This window comes from Lithobates pipiens, unplaced genomic scaffold, assembly GCF_037356315.1.
Source record: "Lithobates pipiens isolate NorthernLeopardFrog02 unplaced genomic scaffold, aLitPip1_a1.2 Scaffold_19, whole genome shotgun sequence".
In the NCBI taxonomy this organism is placed as follows: Eukaryota; Metazoa; Chordata; class Amphibia; order Anura; family Ranidae; genus Lithobates; species Lithobates pipiens.
In genome coordinates this window covers 116393420-116413007 of record NW_027507764.1, presented here as the reverse complement: position 1 = coordinate 116413007, position 19588 = coordinate 116393420, and the positions used below count along the sequence as shown (strand labels likewise).

Sequence of the window (19588 nt, the reverse complement as noted above, 5' to 3'; positions counted from 1 at the left end):
TCAACTGGCTACAGTGAGGGCATTACCCTGCGGGGCACTCATGGAATAGGGTGCAAAGTATAGGGTAAGCATATTTGTACACAGTAAACAAAACTAGATGTAGACCATCCTGTAACAGAGCCTTGTGGCAAAGGGGCAGGAGGAAGCACCCAAGTATCTAATAAGAACTCTAGGTGGAAGTGGCATAATGTATGCAACTTGCTGTATGATGTAACACCTGGTCATCCACCCGAGATTAAGCTCTGAGTGGTTGAATTTTAACACCAAGTTTTCAACTCCCAAGGTTTTACCAAGGTTGTACTGATCTGGATACACTGCTTCTATGCTGGCATTAGGCGGCAGTAAGGGCTTAAGGGATAAGTGAATCTTTTTTTTTTTTTTAAAGTATCTTTTTGCAAAAATAATTTTTGGTAAAATAAAAACTAATTTGCATTTTTTTTTTTTTTTTTTTTTTAGGGAGTGTGCAATGCAGGGCACTTGAAGACTATGTGTAAGCTGTTTGGCCATACATTGTACGGCCAAGCAGTTACAGGCTAACGCCATGGTAGTTAATTGAGGACTACAAGCCAACATCCGCAAAGACTGCTGGACCTTGTCGTTTTCTATTCACAGAACTCTGAATTAATGATGCAGCCAGAGCCCCTGCACAGCCACGTTCTTTTCAGACTGACAAAGAGCAGGGGGAGAAGATCCCCCGCCACTTGTCACAACGGGGAGCCGGGTGGGTGTGGGGGCCTGTGGATTTGTAACTTGTTACACCCTGAATATGGGTACAACATGAAACATGTTACAAAAGGTGAATGTATCCTTTAATTAAAGAATCACGATCAAAGAAAAATAATAAATAAACTAAGCTAAGGGTGATTTTATCCCTTCAAAGAAAAGGTCCATCACCTTTAGACACTAGCACAAAGTAGAAGACTTGCGGAATGGGAAAGGGCTATAGGGGAGGAGCCAGCGTGCCCTAAAAGCTTTGCCAGTGTCCAATCACCTAAAAGATGTATATATAAAACTCATACACTATGAAAACTCTGCTTGTGTCCTATTAATGTACAAGATGTCTGAACTCCTCTCCAGTATGTTGACCTGGGTCTGTAACGCCAAGATCAGAAAGACTGCCCTACTGCATTCTGTAGTAAGTTTATTAGTTCCATCTTATTAAACCTAACATGTTTTTGGGATTAAATACTTAATACATGTACTTTTACATAACCTACCACCACATTATAGTATCATGTGGAAGACACTGAAGTGAACATACATTCAGCAGATAATTTGCCACAACAACTGTAATGTAGCATTCAGCCATAGAGGCACAGTTCTTCAACTATGCCAGAAAGACACTTAAGAAGCTTTACAATATCATGCAACATATTGACAGCTAAATGGAAAGAGCACAAGACACCTTAAAAGAACAAATAGGACACCTTAAGGCCAGTGGTCAACTAAAACAAAGTAAATGTTACCTTTTGCACATCTGACAATGAAGCATGTCTTTCTGCAGTTCTGGCTGGAGAGGCTTGTCACAAAGTGGGCAAGGTATGCTAATTTGCTGCAGGAAACAACTGTCACATATCAAACAGTTCAGGTGCCACTGGTGACTGGTCCGGGTACCACACTCTGCACATATCCTACAGTTCTACAAAAGAAACAAACAAATTCAAAGGGAAGCAGTAGCTTTTGTACATGGGATTTCTAATGTCATCCATCTCCAACCATGACCACTCTTCCTGCATGGCATGTGATGAGGTAGATTCAGTCAGGCACATTCCAGCCCCAAATTAAAACTTCCAGAATGTTCTAAAATCTCCCATACCACACTTCTGAATACTTGATGGCAGAAAACCTGAATGGGGGTAGTAAAGCAAGGCAACAAATCCAACCACATAGGGGTCCTTGATAATCATCTGATAATGGTTGCCTTTTATGGCTTTATTTATATAACAGCAGGTTAATTACACACTAGTAGTGTGGGCATTGCAGTGGCATGAAAGGGAAAACATTATTTAACCCATAAAACACTTAAAATGTTTACACAGCAGAAGATATATAATTTTAGATGTAAAAACCTAGAAGTACCTCTTCATACCTGCAGGAGCCAACAGCCCCCATCACTATGGCAAAATCATGTAGCTACATTCCCTGGTAGATTTGAAGCTTGCCCACTTCATCTTGCCTCCCATATATTCCTATTTGCCCATTGCTATGCTCAGAGTGGTCAAAGGAAATGTTTAAAAGCAAGCATCAACATTGCCAGGCGTTCCACATCTTTGCCCAATCTGAATCAATGGATAACTGCCCATAGAGGCAGGAACTGCAGGCTACTGCAGGCTACTGCAGGTATTGTGCAGGAACCTAAGTTCATACCTGAAAGCAGCTTTTGCTTTTAAGTGACAGAGCAAAACATTTTGAAAATGAGACATCAGTGAAAATGTAAAGGCATTGCGTAACTGGGCCACTTTATGCCATAAATCTTCCTTCAAAATAACCCATTATAAAATCAACTCACCTTACACTTCCAACCATTTGTTGGTACTGAGTCCATAACTGGCTGCAAGCAGAAAGTATGGTAACCTTTATCGCAAGTGTCACAGACAAGCATCTTGGTGTCATCGCCAGAGTCCCTAGAGTACAAAATCATAGTTTCAACATGGATCACGTGGTAGAGAAAGGGCAAAGAACATAACATAACCAATAAGAAAAGTAATTTCAAAAATTATATTACAGCAAGTTGAAATAGTTAGCGGCTCTGGAATACTGATCTAAAAAGATGGGTTGTTTTTTAATAGTTTTTTTTTTTATATGCAATTCCATTTTAACCTGAATATATAAAAAGGTAATAAACATAACGTATTTATCGGCATATAACAAGCACTTTTTTACCCCTAAAACCAAGGGGAAATCGGGGGTGCGTGTTATACGCCGATCCCCCCGCTGTTTGTAACCCTTTCTGACACTCTGTGGCTTCTGGGTATTTTCGGCGCACTCGGCCATTCTCGGCTATCTTCGGCTGTTCGCTGCATCTTTCGGAAATTCGAAAGCTGCAGAGAACGGCCGAGTGTGGCCGAAAATAGCTGAAAGCCGCAGAGAACTGGCGCTCTGTATCTCAGCGGTGCCATTTTAAAATGGCAAAGCCACAGACAAGGCTGCAAGTGACTAACAAGGCTAAATGCAAGGCTGCAAATGACACTGATAAGGCTGCATTGATGGCCATTTAAATGTAAGTTTTTTTCCTTAAGCTTCCCTCCTAAAAGTTTTTTTTCTTTTAAATTCCCTCCTAAACTTGGGGTGCGTGTTATAGGCCGATAAATACGGTATTTCTTATGTTCAAAAATAAATCAATATTAAAGCATATTTAGACACATTATTTAATATAGTGCCGTTTAACAGTTCTTAGATCTGGTGCCTGCATTTGTTTTCTTTTTCCATGCTTAATTTTATTTTAACCTAGTAATCCTACAAATGACACTTCCTATCCTAGGGTAGAAATCCTCACTCATTCTACAGCATCTATAGAGGGAGTCATGGTTGTTCACCCAGGTTGGACGTCAAACTTCATCTCTCCATTACAAAACAGATTGGGGGGATAAATAATTTGCATAACGAAGATAACAATATTTGTGCGTTCTGTTCAGCTCACAGAAAGCAGCAATGGCACTGCAAGTTCAACAGCCACCACATCTAAGGACTGGTATGCTGTAAAAGATGACATTCTTGTTTTTGCATTTAGTTATCCTTTAAAGGAAACTTGAGCAGAGATAGACGAACAATTATGCCGCAAGTCAAAGGACAGTTTAAATTTCTTTTCAGCCTACCAGTTACAAGTCCATGACTCAGGAGATACTGAAGACTAAGTCAGAATGACATTTTCTAAGGAAAGGAAATGCCAGAAATAGATGCCTCTATTTTTCTCTATGCAGCGTTTGTTCAAATTAGCTCTGCCATGAAGGTGGTACTAGGTTTTCTTATTTAAAAAGACAGCATCCTCTGCAGACTGAGCATCATAGATGTATTGTTAACATGTTAAAGTGGTTGTAAACCCTCTCCAATGCCCAGTGAAGTGAATAGCATCAGATGATAAACAAATATGAAACAAATGGCATGCACTGTGTGAGAGTTGATTGGAGGAAAGGCACAAATCCCCCTCCACATAGGCAGAGGAACGAATAAACTTGCAGAGCTGAATTCTGAATAGACAAGCTCTCTGCTGATCTCTCTTCAAGTCTCCCCCACCCAGCAGACACAAATTTCCAGCTGCTTTTATCTCCTGTGTCAGAGAGCTTGTCAGAAGTTATGATAACAGAGGAACAGAGCAGCAGAAAGACACGACACTCAGGAGCTTTGGAAAGAGAGAAGTAAACACTACAGATACAATGGATATAAAAAGTCTACACATTCCTGTTGAAATGTCAGGTTTCTGCAATATAAAGAAATGAGACAAAGATAAATAATTTCAGAACTTTTTCTAACTTTAATGTGACCTATAAACTGTACAGCTCAGTTGAAAAACAAATATTTTAAGAAGGGGAAATAAAATAATGTGGTTGCATAAGTGTGCACACCTTCGTATAACTGGGGATGTAGCCGTGTTCAGAATTAAGCAATCACATTTAAACTCATGTTAAATAGGAGTCAGTACACATCTGACATTTAAAGTGTCTCCGATTAACCCCAAATAAAGTTCAGCTGTTCTAGTAGGGCTTTCTTGACTTTTTCTTAGTTGCATCCTACAGAAAAAGCCATGGTCCGCAGAGAGCTTCAAAAGCATCAGAGGGATCTCATTGTTAAAAGATATCAGGAGAAGGGTACAATAGAATTTCCAAGGCATTAGATATACCATGGCAGACAGTCATCATCAAGTGGAGAAAATATGGTACAACAGTGAAATTACCAAGAACTGGACGTTCCTCTAATATTGATGAAAATACTAGAAGAAAACTGGTCAGGAAGGCTGCCAAGAGGCCTACAGCAACATTAAAGGCTCTGCAGGAATATCTGGCTGTGTGGTACATGTGGCAACAATCTACCATAATCTTCATATGTCTGGGCTATGGTGTAGCGTGGCAAGATGGAAGCCTTTTCTTACAAGGAAAAATATCCAAGAACACCATACCCACAATGAAGCATGGTGGTGGCAAAATCTTGCTTTGGGGCCATTTTTCTTCAGCTGGAGCAGGGACCTTAGTCAAGGTAGAGGGAATTATAAACAGTTCAAAATATCAGTCAATATTGGCAAAAAACCTTCAGGCTTCTGCTAGAAAGCTGAACATGAAGAGGAAATTCAGCACGCAAACAACCCAAAGCATACATCCAAATCAACAAAGGAATGGCTTCACCATAAAAAAGATAAAAGTTTTGAAAAGGCCCAACCAGAGCCCAGACCTGAATCCAATAGAAAATATGTGGGGTGATCTGAAGAGGGCTGTGCACAGGAGAGGTTTTTGCAAAGAAGAGTGGGAAAATATTGTCAAGTCAAGATGTGCCATGCTGACAGATTCATACCCAGAAAGACTGAGTGCTCTAAAAATCAAAAGGTGCTTCAACAAAGTATAAGTTTAAGTGTGTGCACACTTATGCAACCACATTTTAGTTTAACTCTCCTCCACCTAAAAGATTTCAGTTTGTTTTTCAACTGAGCTGTACAGTTTATAGGTCACATTAAAGGTGGAAAAAGTTCTGAAATGATGTATCTTTTTTTTACATCACAGGATCCTGACATTTTAACACACTATATGTGCCCAGGTAATTTTCATGAATGGGGTTTACAACCACTAAATAAAAGTTTAATACAATAGTCATAGAAAATACATTTAAAAAAAATAAAAACATGACAATGTTCGTTTAACTTTTATAATAAGATAATTAGCATAAAATCAACAAGTAGTTTAAAAACGTTTTCACTTTATGCAGACAGATGTATGGAAAAAAATGGCATAAAATGAATGTTAGAAACAAGATGTGCACACTTCAAAGCATGTAAGTGAGTGCTTCAAGCTTGTGCCACTTGCCATAATAATAATCCCAGACAGTATAAATGTAAATCAACAATAATCTACTCTAGGCTTAAAGAGGAAGTAAACCCTGATGGGTTTACTTCCTCTTTTTTTCCCTGCAAAGGTAAAGCATAATGGACTACTATGCATCGCATAGTAGCTCATTATGTGTCACTTACCTGACACAGGAGCCAGCGAAGTCGCCGCTGATCCCTGTAGTCCGCCGCGTCCATCTTGCTGGTGGCGTCTCGCAGCTCCGACCAATGACAGCGGCGCAACCGCGATGACGTCACTCCCGCGCATGCGCACGGGAGTCGCGCCTCGCAGCTCCGTTGCTGTCATACGGCGAAGCCGCGATGACGTCACTCCCGCGCATGCGCACGGGAGTCGACAAATTTGGCAAATCCATTCTTGGATTTGCCGCATTTAGTGCGCCTGCGCGCCGCTGTCTACGGCGCATGCGCCGTAGACAGCGGTGCCCATTTTCGGGCAAATATCTCCTAAACCATATAGGTTTAGGAGATATTGCTTGGACCTACAGGTAAGCCTTAATCTAGGCTTACCTATAGGTCCAAGTTGTTTGGAAGGGTTTACTTCCTCTTTAATAAAAATAGTACAGAATTGAAATGAAATTATACATAGACTGAATGAATAGACTGAAAGACTGAATTCTGTAATTATACAGAATATGCAGTGCATGTCATCATTCAGATCAATGGAGTTCTAGCAGGGAGCTTTATATATAACATGCACAGGGGTATAGGGAACATTATATATATATATATATATATATATATATATATATATATATATATATATATATATATATATAAAAAGAAAAAAATAAGTTTTGTAGACTGCAAGAGCTGCTAATTATCATTCCCAAAAACACATCAATAAAAATCAGTGAGGCACGAAGGCTGGATTTTGTCACAGTGGGGTGTTGTCTAGTTCCGTCAATGTCATTAGGGATAAAATTGGGGCTTTCAGAAGGGAGAGGGGATAACAGAAATATTAAATGGCCTTTATTTGATGATAAAGACAAAACCTGACGGACATCTGAATATCTAAAAAGTGCAGTTGTGTACAATTTACAGACTACATAAGACACAACCTGAAAATGAACAGTGACAAGAAAAAGTATCTAAACACCATCAGAATTAACTAGTTTCTGCGGTAATTTGCCATAAAATGTGATTTGATCCTCATCTAAGTCACAATAATAGACAAGCCCAATGTTCTTAACTGCTTGCCGACCACCTCACATAGGAGTATGGAGGCAAAGCGGCTCTCCTGTACTGGATCATGTATTTATTATGTGAACCCACACTTCCAGGTAGTCACAGCACAAGCCAATTAGATGGTGCCGGCCAATGATTGCCCACCGCCACCCACTGATCGACAAGGAGGATAGAAGCACTGTGTATGTAAACAATACAGAGCTATGTTCTGTCAGCAGGGATGTGCCGGTTTTTGTTTCCCTGCTAAGCAGGGAATAAAAACCGACACAACCCTTGGTAGACACACCACACAGTACACTGGTTAGGAACACATTTAACCCTCTGATAGCCCTAGATGTTAACCCCTTTCCCAGCCAGTGTCATTAGTACAGTGGCAGTGTATATTTGTGGGAACCAGTGACACAAATACAATGATCACTGCTACAAAGTGTCAGTTAGTGTCAGATTTGCCACCATACTATCGCAGCCCTGCTATAAGTAGCTGATTGTCGCATTACTAGTATAAAAAAAAAAATTCCAGTATATATACACACCATAGTTTGCAGACGCTATAACTTGCATGCAAACCAATACAAGTTTATTAGGATTTTTGTTTTGTTTACTGAAAATATGTAGCAAATACATACCTGCCCTAAATTTATGAAGAAATTTGATTTTTTTTAATGGATATTTTTTAGAGCAGAAATTAAAAGATGTTTTTTTTCCCTTCAAAACTCTGTCTTTTTTCCTTTATATCGCAAAATATAAAAAACCCAGTGGTGATCAAATGTCCCCAAAAGAAAGCTCCATTTGTGAAAAAAAATGATAGAAAATTAATTCGTGTACAGCGTTGAATGATCATGCAATTGTCAGTTAAAATAATGCAGTGCCAAAAAGCAAAAAATAGCCTGTTCATGAAGGGGGGGCCGTAAATCTTCTAGAAGTCAAGCAGTTAAACTGATGACACAATTTTAATTTCTCATGTCTTTATTGAACATACCCATTAAACATTCATAATGCTGGAGAAAAAAAATTAGGAGAGGACTCTATACCTGTCTTTTTTTCAAAAATGTTGAACATTATGTATGACTGCTTAAAGAAAAGCTGCAGGCTCCTCCAAATCATTAAAAGTCAGCAGCTACAAATACTAGGACTGAGGTGTATGCAATGGGAAATAGGAGTGGGCACCTGTCAAAACGAAGTACACACCCCCCCCCCCCCCCCCAAGTGGAAAATGTGGCAAGGGGAGCATGCAAACAAATGGAACTTCCCTTTTGGGTGAAGTTGCACTTTAAGTCAAGTTCATGATTTATATATAATTTTGAAAAAAGTCTAACTGCAGTAGAGGAGCTATTATTTATTTTCTGGATTTATATACAGCCATCGTCCAATTAACAAGCTCGCGCTGACTTTGGGTGAAAACCAGAACACCTTAAAAAAGCCCATTTAATAATAAAAGAGAACATACAATTTAAAGTGCATCTAAACCTAAGAAACATTTAAAAAGCTGTAAGTTTACCCATCTTCAGATATGGTCCTTAGAATCTGGTGAATTCTGCCACAAACACATTTACTGTCATAGGGTGACAACATTCACTGTGCTTTATTTAAAAAAAATTTAAATAATTAACTAATTGAAATGTACTGACATTTTTTTTTTTTTTTACTTACTTGCAGTTTTGACAGACTTTGCAGTCCGGGCATTGCCAGCCAGCGCGTTTTAAAGGGGTCACCACTACCTCCAGACACATCCCATGGTAATGCTGACCACAAGTTGTACAAAACAGCTGATCCAGAAGGTCTCCAGAGCTGTCACACAGTGCACAGTTAGTTTCATCCTTAACTGAAACACAGAAAAAGGAAGATGAAAACATTAAAAAATACTCTCAGATAGATTTAAGGTGTTTACCAGAGCCATTGAGAACATTTTAACTAAGCAATTTTGAATGGTCTGCTAATGTTTCAATTTGTGCACTAGTACAACTCAAAGACGTTATATTAAAGTGATTGGAAGGTCTAAGTTTTTTTTTCTATAAAAACAATTATGTCATACCTGCTCTGTGTAATGGTTTTCCACAGAGCAGCCCAGATTCTACTCTTCTCAGGTCCCTCTTCGGCTCTCCTGGCCCCTCCTCTTCCTGTCGTGTGCCCCCACAGCAAGCAGCTTACTAAGTGGGGCACCTGAGCCGAGCCAAAGCTCCATGTGTCCATTCAGACACAGAGCCTCGAAAGGCTAACTTTGATTGACAGCAGCAGGAGCCAATGAGGAGGCAGAATCATGGAGGGCGGAGGCAGTTGTGGATATTGCTGGATAGAGATGGGGCTCAAGTAGTAGGGGGCTGGGGCTGCTGTTGCACACAGAAGGCTTTTTATCTTAATGCATTAACCTCTTTAGGTGCTCCAGGGGAGGTTGTGCGCATAGCACTTGTCGCGTTTAAATTTGTGCAGGTGATCAAGGGAAGCAGTTGTGGGGTAGGCGGCCACACAGAAACTGAAGCCGTCAGCTTGTGTTATCTCTCTTGGACAAGTGTAGTAGACTACTTGTGCTGCTGTCAGCTTGTGTGATTGAAAGTGTACCTCTTCATACACAATCATTCAGAACACAACAACCTGAAAGTTTCACTCCAATTAGCTAGTGGTGGGTTCACGTTCAGTCTACAATAAACAGGAGGGTCGGGGCTCAGGGATAGCTGTTCATCTCTCACAGGAATGCCCCCCCCCCCCCAAAAAAAACTAATAATCATTTTTTTTTTTAAAAGCCAATTTGCGCTAATCCACTGATTAGAAAGGGAAAATTGCTATGTGCACAGGATCCCTGTGGGATTTAATAACCTTTTTAAAAAAGCCACTGGGCGTAAAAAAATGCAATTAAGATATGTAAAATATATACCCAGAATATTTTCTTTTATATTTAAATTATATTTTTATATGCCTTTATTTGTATATTTTTCTCCATATTTGATATAGACCAAGTGGACTCGATGAAGTCAAAAGTTTCATTTTTAACGCTTAAAGCGGTAGTAAACCGTTTTTTGCATTGCATTCTAGCACATTATATTAAACTTACCTGAAAATGAAGCCTTCCAGTGCCGCGCTGTCACCGCTGCAGGCATTTCCATCTTCACCTGGTCTTCCTTCCAGGTCCGCGGACTCCGGCTGTGTGACTGGCCAGAGTAGTGACAACATCACTCCTGTTCATGCACGTGGGAGCTGCTGTTTGAGGCAGAGGACTCTGAAGGAATGGGTCAGGTGGTCATTCTTTCAGAGTGCATGCGCAGGTGACATCACCAGCTGCACCTACAGTAAATATCTTCTAAACGGTGCACGTTTAGGAGATATTTACACAGTACCTATAGGCAAGCCTTATTATACTTACCTAAAGATAAAAGCCAGAGATGGGCGTTTACTCCCACTTTAAACCATATGAGTAAAAAGATATGCACCACTGCCATTTACATTAGTTTGTCCTAAACCCAGTCACCATCACTTTTAGTGTACAACTTGTTCTGTATGTAAATGTGGAAAATAGAGTGTCTATGGCAAGACAAATGTCAGTGTGGGTGACAGACTCATGTATCTGTTGAAAACAGGTACATGAATTCACGAATGCACCACATTCTGAAGCTCAGAGACAGAAGTGTCAATATTGTGCAGCTGAGCTGCCTCCCTGCTTCTGCACCAGTTAGACAGCACAGTGGTCGAGGAGTTTTGAAAATGGGTGGACAGAGTCTGATGGGAATTCAGTGTTCCTAGTTCTCTATCAGATTGATTCCCCTTGTGAATGACAGCAGTTGGCAGATTCCTAACCAAGAGAATAGACTGCCTGCTATTGGCTATAGAAAGCACTCACCACTTGCTGTCAATCATAAGGAGACAGCACACCTGATGGATAACTATTGTATAAGCTTCCCCACCAGGTTCTGCCTACTGTAGGTTGCTCACAGACTATTGGCTGTATCGGCCTGGTCTTTACAACCAGTAACAAGTGGGGAGGTGGTAGCAGCAGCAAACATGCCACCCTGCTACACAGCATACAGAGACAGACACTCTGTGCGTTTCTGTTCGCCAGCTTACCTTCAGTTATCTATGAACTGGATGAAATTTTTTCAGTATTTGGTGCAGAATAAAAGCCACTCTGTAGATCTATTAAGAATGACCTGAATTGTTTGCATGTTTTGGCAAAGACACTGAAATTGCGGCATTTTGAATCTGGTGCAAACAATTTGAATCTGTGCAAAGTGATGCTAGTGTGAGGCTAAATTCCCATTAAAGTGGTAGTAAACCCGTTGACACTTTTTTTTTCCTACACCTGTAAGGCAAAAGGCATAATGGACTAGTATGCACCACATACTAGCTCATTATGAAATACTTACCTTAGAACGAGGCGTCATCATTTCACCTGGTCCACGCTGAGGTAGCCGACATTAGGCTTCGGCGTGTCTTCCGTGTATCGAGGCTCCAGCGCTGTGAGTGGCTGGACCCGCAATGTCACTTCTTTCCGGCAAGGTCCGACGTCTGCCAGGCTTTCAGCCGAGAATCCCCTGCGCCCCTGCAGTCAGCGGCTCATTGCAGGGGAAATATCTCCTAAACCGTACAGATTTAGGAGATTTTTTTTTTTCACCTACAGGTAAGCCTTATTATAGGTAAAAGTTTAAATTTTGACTATACAACCACGTTAATATAATTTGTGATAGAGGTACTTAAAGCCAAGAATTGTACATTGTAATATAACTGCCCAAAGCTATGTCCACTTAAAACAACGAAAAGAAAGTACCTTTTGTGGTGCTTACACAATTTTTGTATCTATTACAGCCAAAATCAAGTTCACACAAACATACTAGTAACCACTTTAAACTATTCTAGAGCAAACAGGCTTTGAGTTATACAAGACACCAAAATCACTGAAAAAAAAAATGCTTAAAAAAAAAAAAAAAAAAAAAATCATCAATATAAAAAAAACACTCCGTATAAAAGCATTCTCAACATACAACAGGGTGATTGGTCCCTCAGTGACTAGGAGATTAAATCATTTTTTTCATGCTCAGAAGTCTTGCATGGTCTGAAAAAAACTTACAACGCTCAAGAGCCTGGTCAATGTGCTCTGGGCAAAGCAGAGAAAAGCAAGTGAGATCCTGAAAGGCGCCAGATCCAGCAGCGCAGGGGTAATGGTACATCTGCGAACATGTCTCTTCACAGCATTTGATTGTAGCTCCAAGGTGCTTACAGTATGCACATCGCTGGAAACAGAAGAAAGCTACATTAGTTCCACATACCTAAAAGACACATACACTTCTTTTGACAGATAATATCCAATCATCAGATGATGAATACCTTTGAGACACATCTTCACTTTTTAACACAATTTTTTTTTACCAATTATACGATTTTATAAAATATAAACAAAAGTTGACATATTTTGATACATGTTAATCCTATTATAGTGCTCTTACAGTTTAAACACACCCCCCAATTCCAAAAAAGTTGGGAAGCTGTAAAATCTACATAAAAAACACAAGGCAATGTTTTCCAAATCTCAAATCCATATTTTATTCACAATAGAAAGTAACAAACGTATCAAATGTTTAAACTGAGATAATATACCATTTTAAGAAAAAACAAGGTAAAATTGACACAAGCATTCATCAGCCAGGAAGCAGCCCATGGGACATACCTGGACATTCCAACATGACAATGATCTCAAACACAAGGCCAAGTCGACCTGTCATTGGCTACAGCAGAATAAAGTGAAGGTTCTGGAGTGGTCATCTCAGTCTCCTACCCTCAATATCATTGGGCCACTCTGGGGAGATCTCAAACATGCAGCTCATGCAAAACAGCCCAAGAATTTACAGGAACTGGAGGCTTTTTGCCAAGAGGAATGGGCAGCTTTACCATCTGGGAAGATAAAAAGCCTAGCCTCGTCCACAAGAGACTTCAAGCTGTTATTGATGTTGAATGACAAAAATACATAGTATTAAGAACTGGGGTATGTAAACTTTATCACTTTATCATATGGGTAGTTTTTGTTGTCATTACGATTTAAAAAGAGTAAACACAGTTGATCGATAATAAATGGCTTCAGCCAAACACTAACCATGAGAAAAAGAAAAGTTGTGTTATCATTCATATCCTCTGAAAAATGGCCAAAAAAAATTCATACATTTTGACAGAGTATGTAAACTTAAAAGCACAACTGTAATATATATATATATATATATATATATATATATATATATATATATATATATATATCTATATCTATCTATCGTGTTCTGCTTTAACCTAATCCAGTTTTCTGCAAAAGCACAGTGGTCCTTTTCAAAATGATTGACAATAGTCCTGAAAAGATGCATTATATTGGTTTAGATCTATCCAGATCTGACAACCAAACCTGCATAGGCCGGCACCAACTGTGAAACCTGAGAGATCTGCAAAGATAATGAATGGCTGGGAAAGAAGAACTGGTTATATAATAGCCGAACTGGCACATATGTTTAATTCTCCTCCACATGATAAATATTTATGCAGCGCTGTACATTCACATCAGTCCCTTCCCTCAGGGAGCTTACAATCTAAAATCCCTACCTCACATATATACACACACGCATACTAAGACCAATATAAAACAAGAGCCAAGTAGTCTACCAGATGTACTTAAAGTGTGGAGTACACAGAGGAAAACCATGTAGGCAGTGAGCGAGTGAACATGCAAACTATATACAGTTGATGTCCTGGATGTGACTTGAACAGATAACCGTAGTGCTACAAGACAGGAGCTAACCACTAAGCACCTGTACTGCCCATATTTTCCCACTTCTGACAAATGGTCGACCTTTTTTTTATTTGATTTTTTTTATAGTGAGGTGAAGAAGCACTGGATCTTAGGAGAAATAGGGCCAAAGCTTCTGTGGCTCTACATCACCTGGCGATCACAGGAGTGCACTTCATTCTAAAATCCTGCGATGTCACTCAGCCAGTCCAGGCGCTGGAGAGTGTCTGCCTTTAGGCTGGGTTCACACCACAACGATGCGGGAACGCCGCGAATCCGCGGCGCTTTCCTGCATCGCATGACTCCCGCCGGCAGTTCACACTGCCCTATGCGAACGGCTGGGAGTGTCAATGAAATGTTAATGACACCCCCAGATCCGTCCGCATATCACAGTGCGATCTGCAGACTCGCACAGGAATCGGATCGCATGGTGTGAACACCCATGCGATTCGATTCTGCTGCGGACCAAAAAAAGGGTCCAGTGCGAGTTTGCTGCGGGAGCGATGCGAATTCAGCCATACTATCTGTATGGCTGAACTCGCATCGCTACGGAGATCGGATGTGATTTGCACTGCAGTGCGGTGCGAATCACATCCGGATCTCCCCCCGCAGCAGTGTGAACCCGGCCTTAATGTCGGAATCCACCCAGATGCCTGGACTGGCAGATGGCTCAGCGGATAGCTAAAAGCCTGAGCCAAACACACCTGCCCCTTGTATGGCCCAGTGCTCCAGTGAGTGCTGGAGGGGCAGAGCAGAAAGCCAATGATTGACATTCACTGATCTCTGCTCAGTGAAGACCAAGAACTGAGTGATCAGCAGTCTTTATTCGCTCAGTTCTCGTTGTGTAGAGGCAGCAGGGGACAAATGCTGCATCCACCTAGGTGATTATAAATGTTTGTTTTTTATATTCCCAAACTTCTCTTTTAAGATGCAATAACAGTCCCAGTTGGGTATAGGTTTGTGTTGTGTGTAAAGCTACAAGGAGCACTCCAGACTGCAGGAGTGTTGGGAAGTTTCTTGTAAGGGATGAGAGTGCCAGTCCATTACTGCAAGTTGTTTGTTCTTGAAGAGCTTTACATTTTTTGGCATTTTTTAATGGAAAATGTATATTCTTAAACTTCTTACAGATCCTTTACTATGTGTTTTAAAGCAGAACTCTAGCCTTACCTGTGGTTTTGCACGGTTGTACAGGCTAATCTCCTGTACCGAAACCACTTACACTGATTTCAATGCACACTGTAAGCTTCCTACAGTTTTCATTAAAAGCTGCAAGTCAGTAATTTCCTGAAGGAAGTTAAGCATCATCTAGCCATTTCTTCCTCAGCTGAACTGCCCCTAGACTCATCCTTTCATTTGTTTAAATTTCAGTTCTTTCAGTCTTGGATGCTCAGAATGACATTTGGGCTTTATCACAGCTTCTGGTTTACAGCAAGCTATGTACTGCACCCTGCCATCCTCTCCCAACAACCATGATCTGCTTGCATTGCACAGAGAATCACATCAAATTAGTGGAGATGTCACTTTGTAAAAAAATAAATAAAAAAAGGTATGCAATGACAGCAAAGGTTTTATTTAACCACTTGCCACCTAGGCCAATTCTGACATTTCTCTCAAAAAAAAAAAAACAGCCTGTGGTGTATTTCTTTCAGGACTGGTGTTCCTATGCATGTAAGAATTAATCATTTCAAATTTTCTATGCACAGTATAAGATCCTTTGATGTGGAAGAGAATAATTAGATCTGGGCTAAATATAAACATACATCAGCAAAATCAAGTTATTTTTTTTTTAAATCAGGAAACGGATTTAGAAAAATCCATTTCTTGGAGTTTGAGGGTACCAGAATTCAAACATGGTTGTGTTATAGTGCCATCTACAGGAGGATTTGGACACAGAAACAAAACTGTGTCCAGCCCAGTATTATGAATTCTACTCCTACATGCCTCAGTTGTGTAGAAAGCGATATTAGGAGTAAGATCATAGACAGAGGGGGACCCGTGTCCCTTAATAAATTCAGGGAATATTGGATTCAGACACAATAGCAAATTCAAAAACAGCCCAAAAAGAAAGAAAAAATATGAACTGGGAGCAGCGTGTAGCTCAAAGAGTTGCCTGAAAGACCTTATGCCTATAACCAGTTTTAGATGAGACCTGAACACCAACCTGTTAGAACTTTGAGATTGCGTGCGTGAACAGAGGACCTGATGCCAAGCCTGGATTAGGATCTTTCTGAGCCACTGAGAAATTGTTGAAGAAGCTGGTTCCTAATTATGGGGACCATTAGGAATGACAGAGTACAAACACACACAATGAGGGGAAATCTTCTAATTTACTACAATCCAAAAGAGGGATGGAAGAACAATGTCCTGGTTTAGAGGAACAGCCAATACCATCTTAGGACAGGAGACCCTGAGCATCAACACCACCCTTCTTTATGTACATCCTTAGGATGTAAACAGCCAACAAGGCTCAAATGTTTTGCCCAAGATAGAATCCTTTCTAGCTACCTCTAGACTACCTCAAAGGCAGTCTCACATATGTTCACATGAAATAACAAGAGAGACTGGAGACTTGTATGGGCAATTAGAGGAGCGATATTAAACTAACCCAGCAGCATAATAGTTTAATCTGATTGCTATAACTGCCTAGGTGGTTAGCTGCAGTTCAGATTCCATTTGGTAGTCAGGTCAAACTAAATCTGCTAGCATAACATTACCCTTCCCCCAGACTGACAATGCTCCAGCCCAAATGTGTCTGCTTTACTACTTCATTCAGGATGCAGACACCCTAAGACAGTAAATCCTAGTACACACGGGTCCAATGTTGGGTGCCATCGGCCAGTTCGATAGACATCAGTGACATTTCGCCAGTGTGTACTGCAGCCAGCCATTTGGAAAAAGGTCTGCTGATCGGCTCCCGATCAGCGTTCTCAGCCAATAGCGCTGATCAGTATTCTGGCAGGGGGGGGGGGTGGGCGCTAGGGGGTCTGTCACGCTGTCTGAACGCAACAGCACAGCAGGGGAGATTGCTGTACTAACATTGCATGGTTAGTACAGTGGATCTGCCAGAACTGTCAGTTTTTTTGTTCAGCCCTGCTGGGCTGAACAAAACTATTAGTGTGTATGAGGCTTAAAGCTGGCCATACAATTTTCTTTAGATTTACCTTCAACTACAGTTGTGCTCATAAGTTTACATACCCTGGCAGAATGTATGATTTCTTGGCCATTTTTCAGAGAATGACTAATAACACAAAAACTTGTCTTTCACTCATGGTTAGTGTTATGGTAAGCCATTTATTATCAACTGTTTAGACTCTTTAAATCAGAATGGTAACAGAAACTACCCAATTGACCCTGATCAAAAGTTTACATACCCTAGTTCCTAATACCGTGTATTGCCCCCTTTAACATCAATGACAGCTTGAAGTTTTTTGTGGTATTTGTGACTCTATGTCAGAGATATGCAATTAGCGGACCTCCAGCTGTTGCGAAACTACAAGTACCATCATGCCTCTGCCTCTGGGTGTCATGCTTGTGGCTGTCAGAGTCTTGCTATGCTATGCCTCATGGGACTTGTAGTTCTGCAACAGCTGGAGGTCCACTAATTGGAGATCCCTTCTCTATGTTCTCAGATGGTAAAGCTGCCCATTCTTCTTGGCAAAAAGCCTCCAGTTCCTGTAAATTCTTGGGCTGTTTTGCATGAACTGGATATTTGAGATCTCCCCTGAGTGGCTCAATGATATTGAGGTCAGGAGACTAAGATGGCCACTCCAGAACCTTAACTTTATTCAGCTGTAGCCAATGACAGGTCGACTTGGCCTTGTGTTTTGGAACATTGTCATGTCATTGAATGTCAAAGTACGTCCCCATGCGCAGCTTCCTGGCTGATGAATGCTTGCGTCAATTTTACCTTATTTTTTCTTAAAATGGTATATTATCTCAGTTTAAACATTTGATATGTTTGTTACTTTCTATTGTGAATAAAATATGGATTTGAGATTTGGAAAACATTGCCAGTATTTTTCATCTGTACCTTTCATCATAGGCCTTGTTGACTCCTCTCCAAATATGGTTGTGGCCAAATAGCTACATTTTGGTCTCAACACTCCAAACAACTTTGTGCCAAGTTTGAGGCTGTGCTGTTTGGTGTATTCTAAGCAGGATACTTCGTGGCATTTGTATAGTAATGGCTTTCTTCTGGTGACTAAACCACACAGTCCATCTTTCTTCAAGTGCTTACTTATTGTGCATTTTGAAACAGCCACACCACGTTTTCAGAGAATCCTGCATTTCACCTGAAGTTATTTGTGGGTTTTTCTTTGCATCCCGAACAATATTCCTGGCAGTTGTGGCTGAAATTTTAATTTGTCTACCTGACCTTTGTTTGGTTTCAACAGAACACCTCATTTTCAACTTCTTGATTAGAGCTTGGACACTGCCGATTCTCTGCATTCTCAATTAGTTGAATATATTTTTATATCCCTTTCCTGTTTTATACATTTCAACTACATTTTTCTGCAGATCCTTTGACAATTCTTTTGCTTTTCCCATGACTCAGAATCTAGAAACGTAAGTGCAGCACTGGATTAAAGGGTCTGTCAGGAGTCCAAAAACGCATTGACCTTTTATATACACACACACACTAATTACAAGAAAACAGATCACAGGTAAGGATGGTTACCTTTAATAGCCATTCAAACCCCTTTATGTCAACTTGTGTGCATGTTATCAGGCCAAAATCACCAGGGTATGTAAACTTTTGATCAGGGTCATTTGGGTATTTTCTGTTGCCATTATGATTTAAAAAGAGTAAACACACTTGATTAATAAATGGCTTCAGCCAAACACTAACCATGAGTGAAAGAAATGTTTTTGTGTTAACATTCATATTCTCTGAAAAATGGCCAAGAAATCATAAGTTCTGCAAGCATATGTAAACTTATGAGCACAACTGTATGTAGTGAAAGGGCCTGGCTTATTGCATACAAAGTTAAAGGAGTTCAGGTCTGACTTCATATATTACATGGTTTTGGTTAGGTTGCACCAGTATTGATACTAGGCATTTTCGCGCGTATTGGTAATTGCGAATACGCTCCAATACCCTAAGCCGATACGGGAAGTGACATGGGCTTGGTAGTGAAAAGCCTCCTCCTCCCGCCAGCTGTCTCCTCTGGCCCATGGCTGTTTTAATGCATGGGCCAACCCGGGCACTGCTTATGTGGGCAGGATCTGTAGTGATCCAATAACAGGGCATGGAGAGGAGAGCTGGTGGGGATTGGAGCAGTACAACTCCAGCTCATGTAGCAGAAGTATGATCATGCCCTGATCTGGGGGGGGGGGGGGTGTAGTGGAGGGTTGCCCCCCCCTCACTTGCAGAGTCTCCCATTTCTGCATGGCACTAAGAGCTTCCCCTCCCCATCCCCTTACAGCTACCAAGTGCATAGTGTATAGCTAGCTACTGTAACTCCGTTCTTGCCATGGAATGTTACAGGTCAGAACTGCAACCAGTAGCTAGCTATACACTATGCACATCTTAGCTGTAAGGGAATTGGATTTCAGCTCCAGTGTGTGATGTGTAAAGAGCAGGAGCTTTGTCTGTGTTCAGGCTG

At 40.7% G+C, this 19588-nt stretch overlaps 1 protein-coding gene across 10 annotated transcripts in view; it reads right to left on the bottom strand.

Annotated features, from left to right (window-relative positions):
• The window catches only part of KMT2C (lysine methyltransferase 2C), a 407832-nt gene that overhangs the window by 164609 nt on the left and 223635 nt on the right, over positions 1 to 19588 (bottom strand). For all 10 annotated transcript variants that reach the window (XM_077491169.1, XM_077491171.1, XM_077491174.1 and 7 more), the window contains exons 7-10: positions 12288 to 12450; positions 8885 to 9056; positions 2510 to 2624; positions 1467 to 1639 (exon numbers count right to left, since the gene is read on the bottom strand). In XM_077491169.1, the coding sequence (XP_077347295.1) occupies positions 1467 to 1639; positions 2510 to 2624; positions 8885 to 9056; positions 12288 to 12450 (623 nt within the window). The remainder of the gene's footprint in view (positions 1 to 1466; positions 1640 to 2509; positions 2625 to 8884; positions 9057 to 12287; positions 12451 to 19588) is intronic.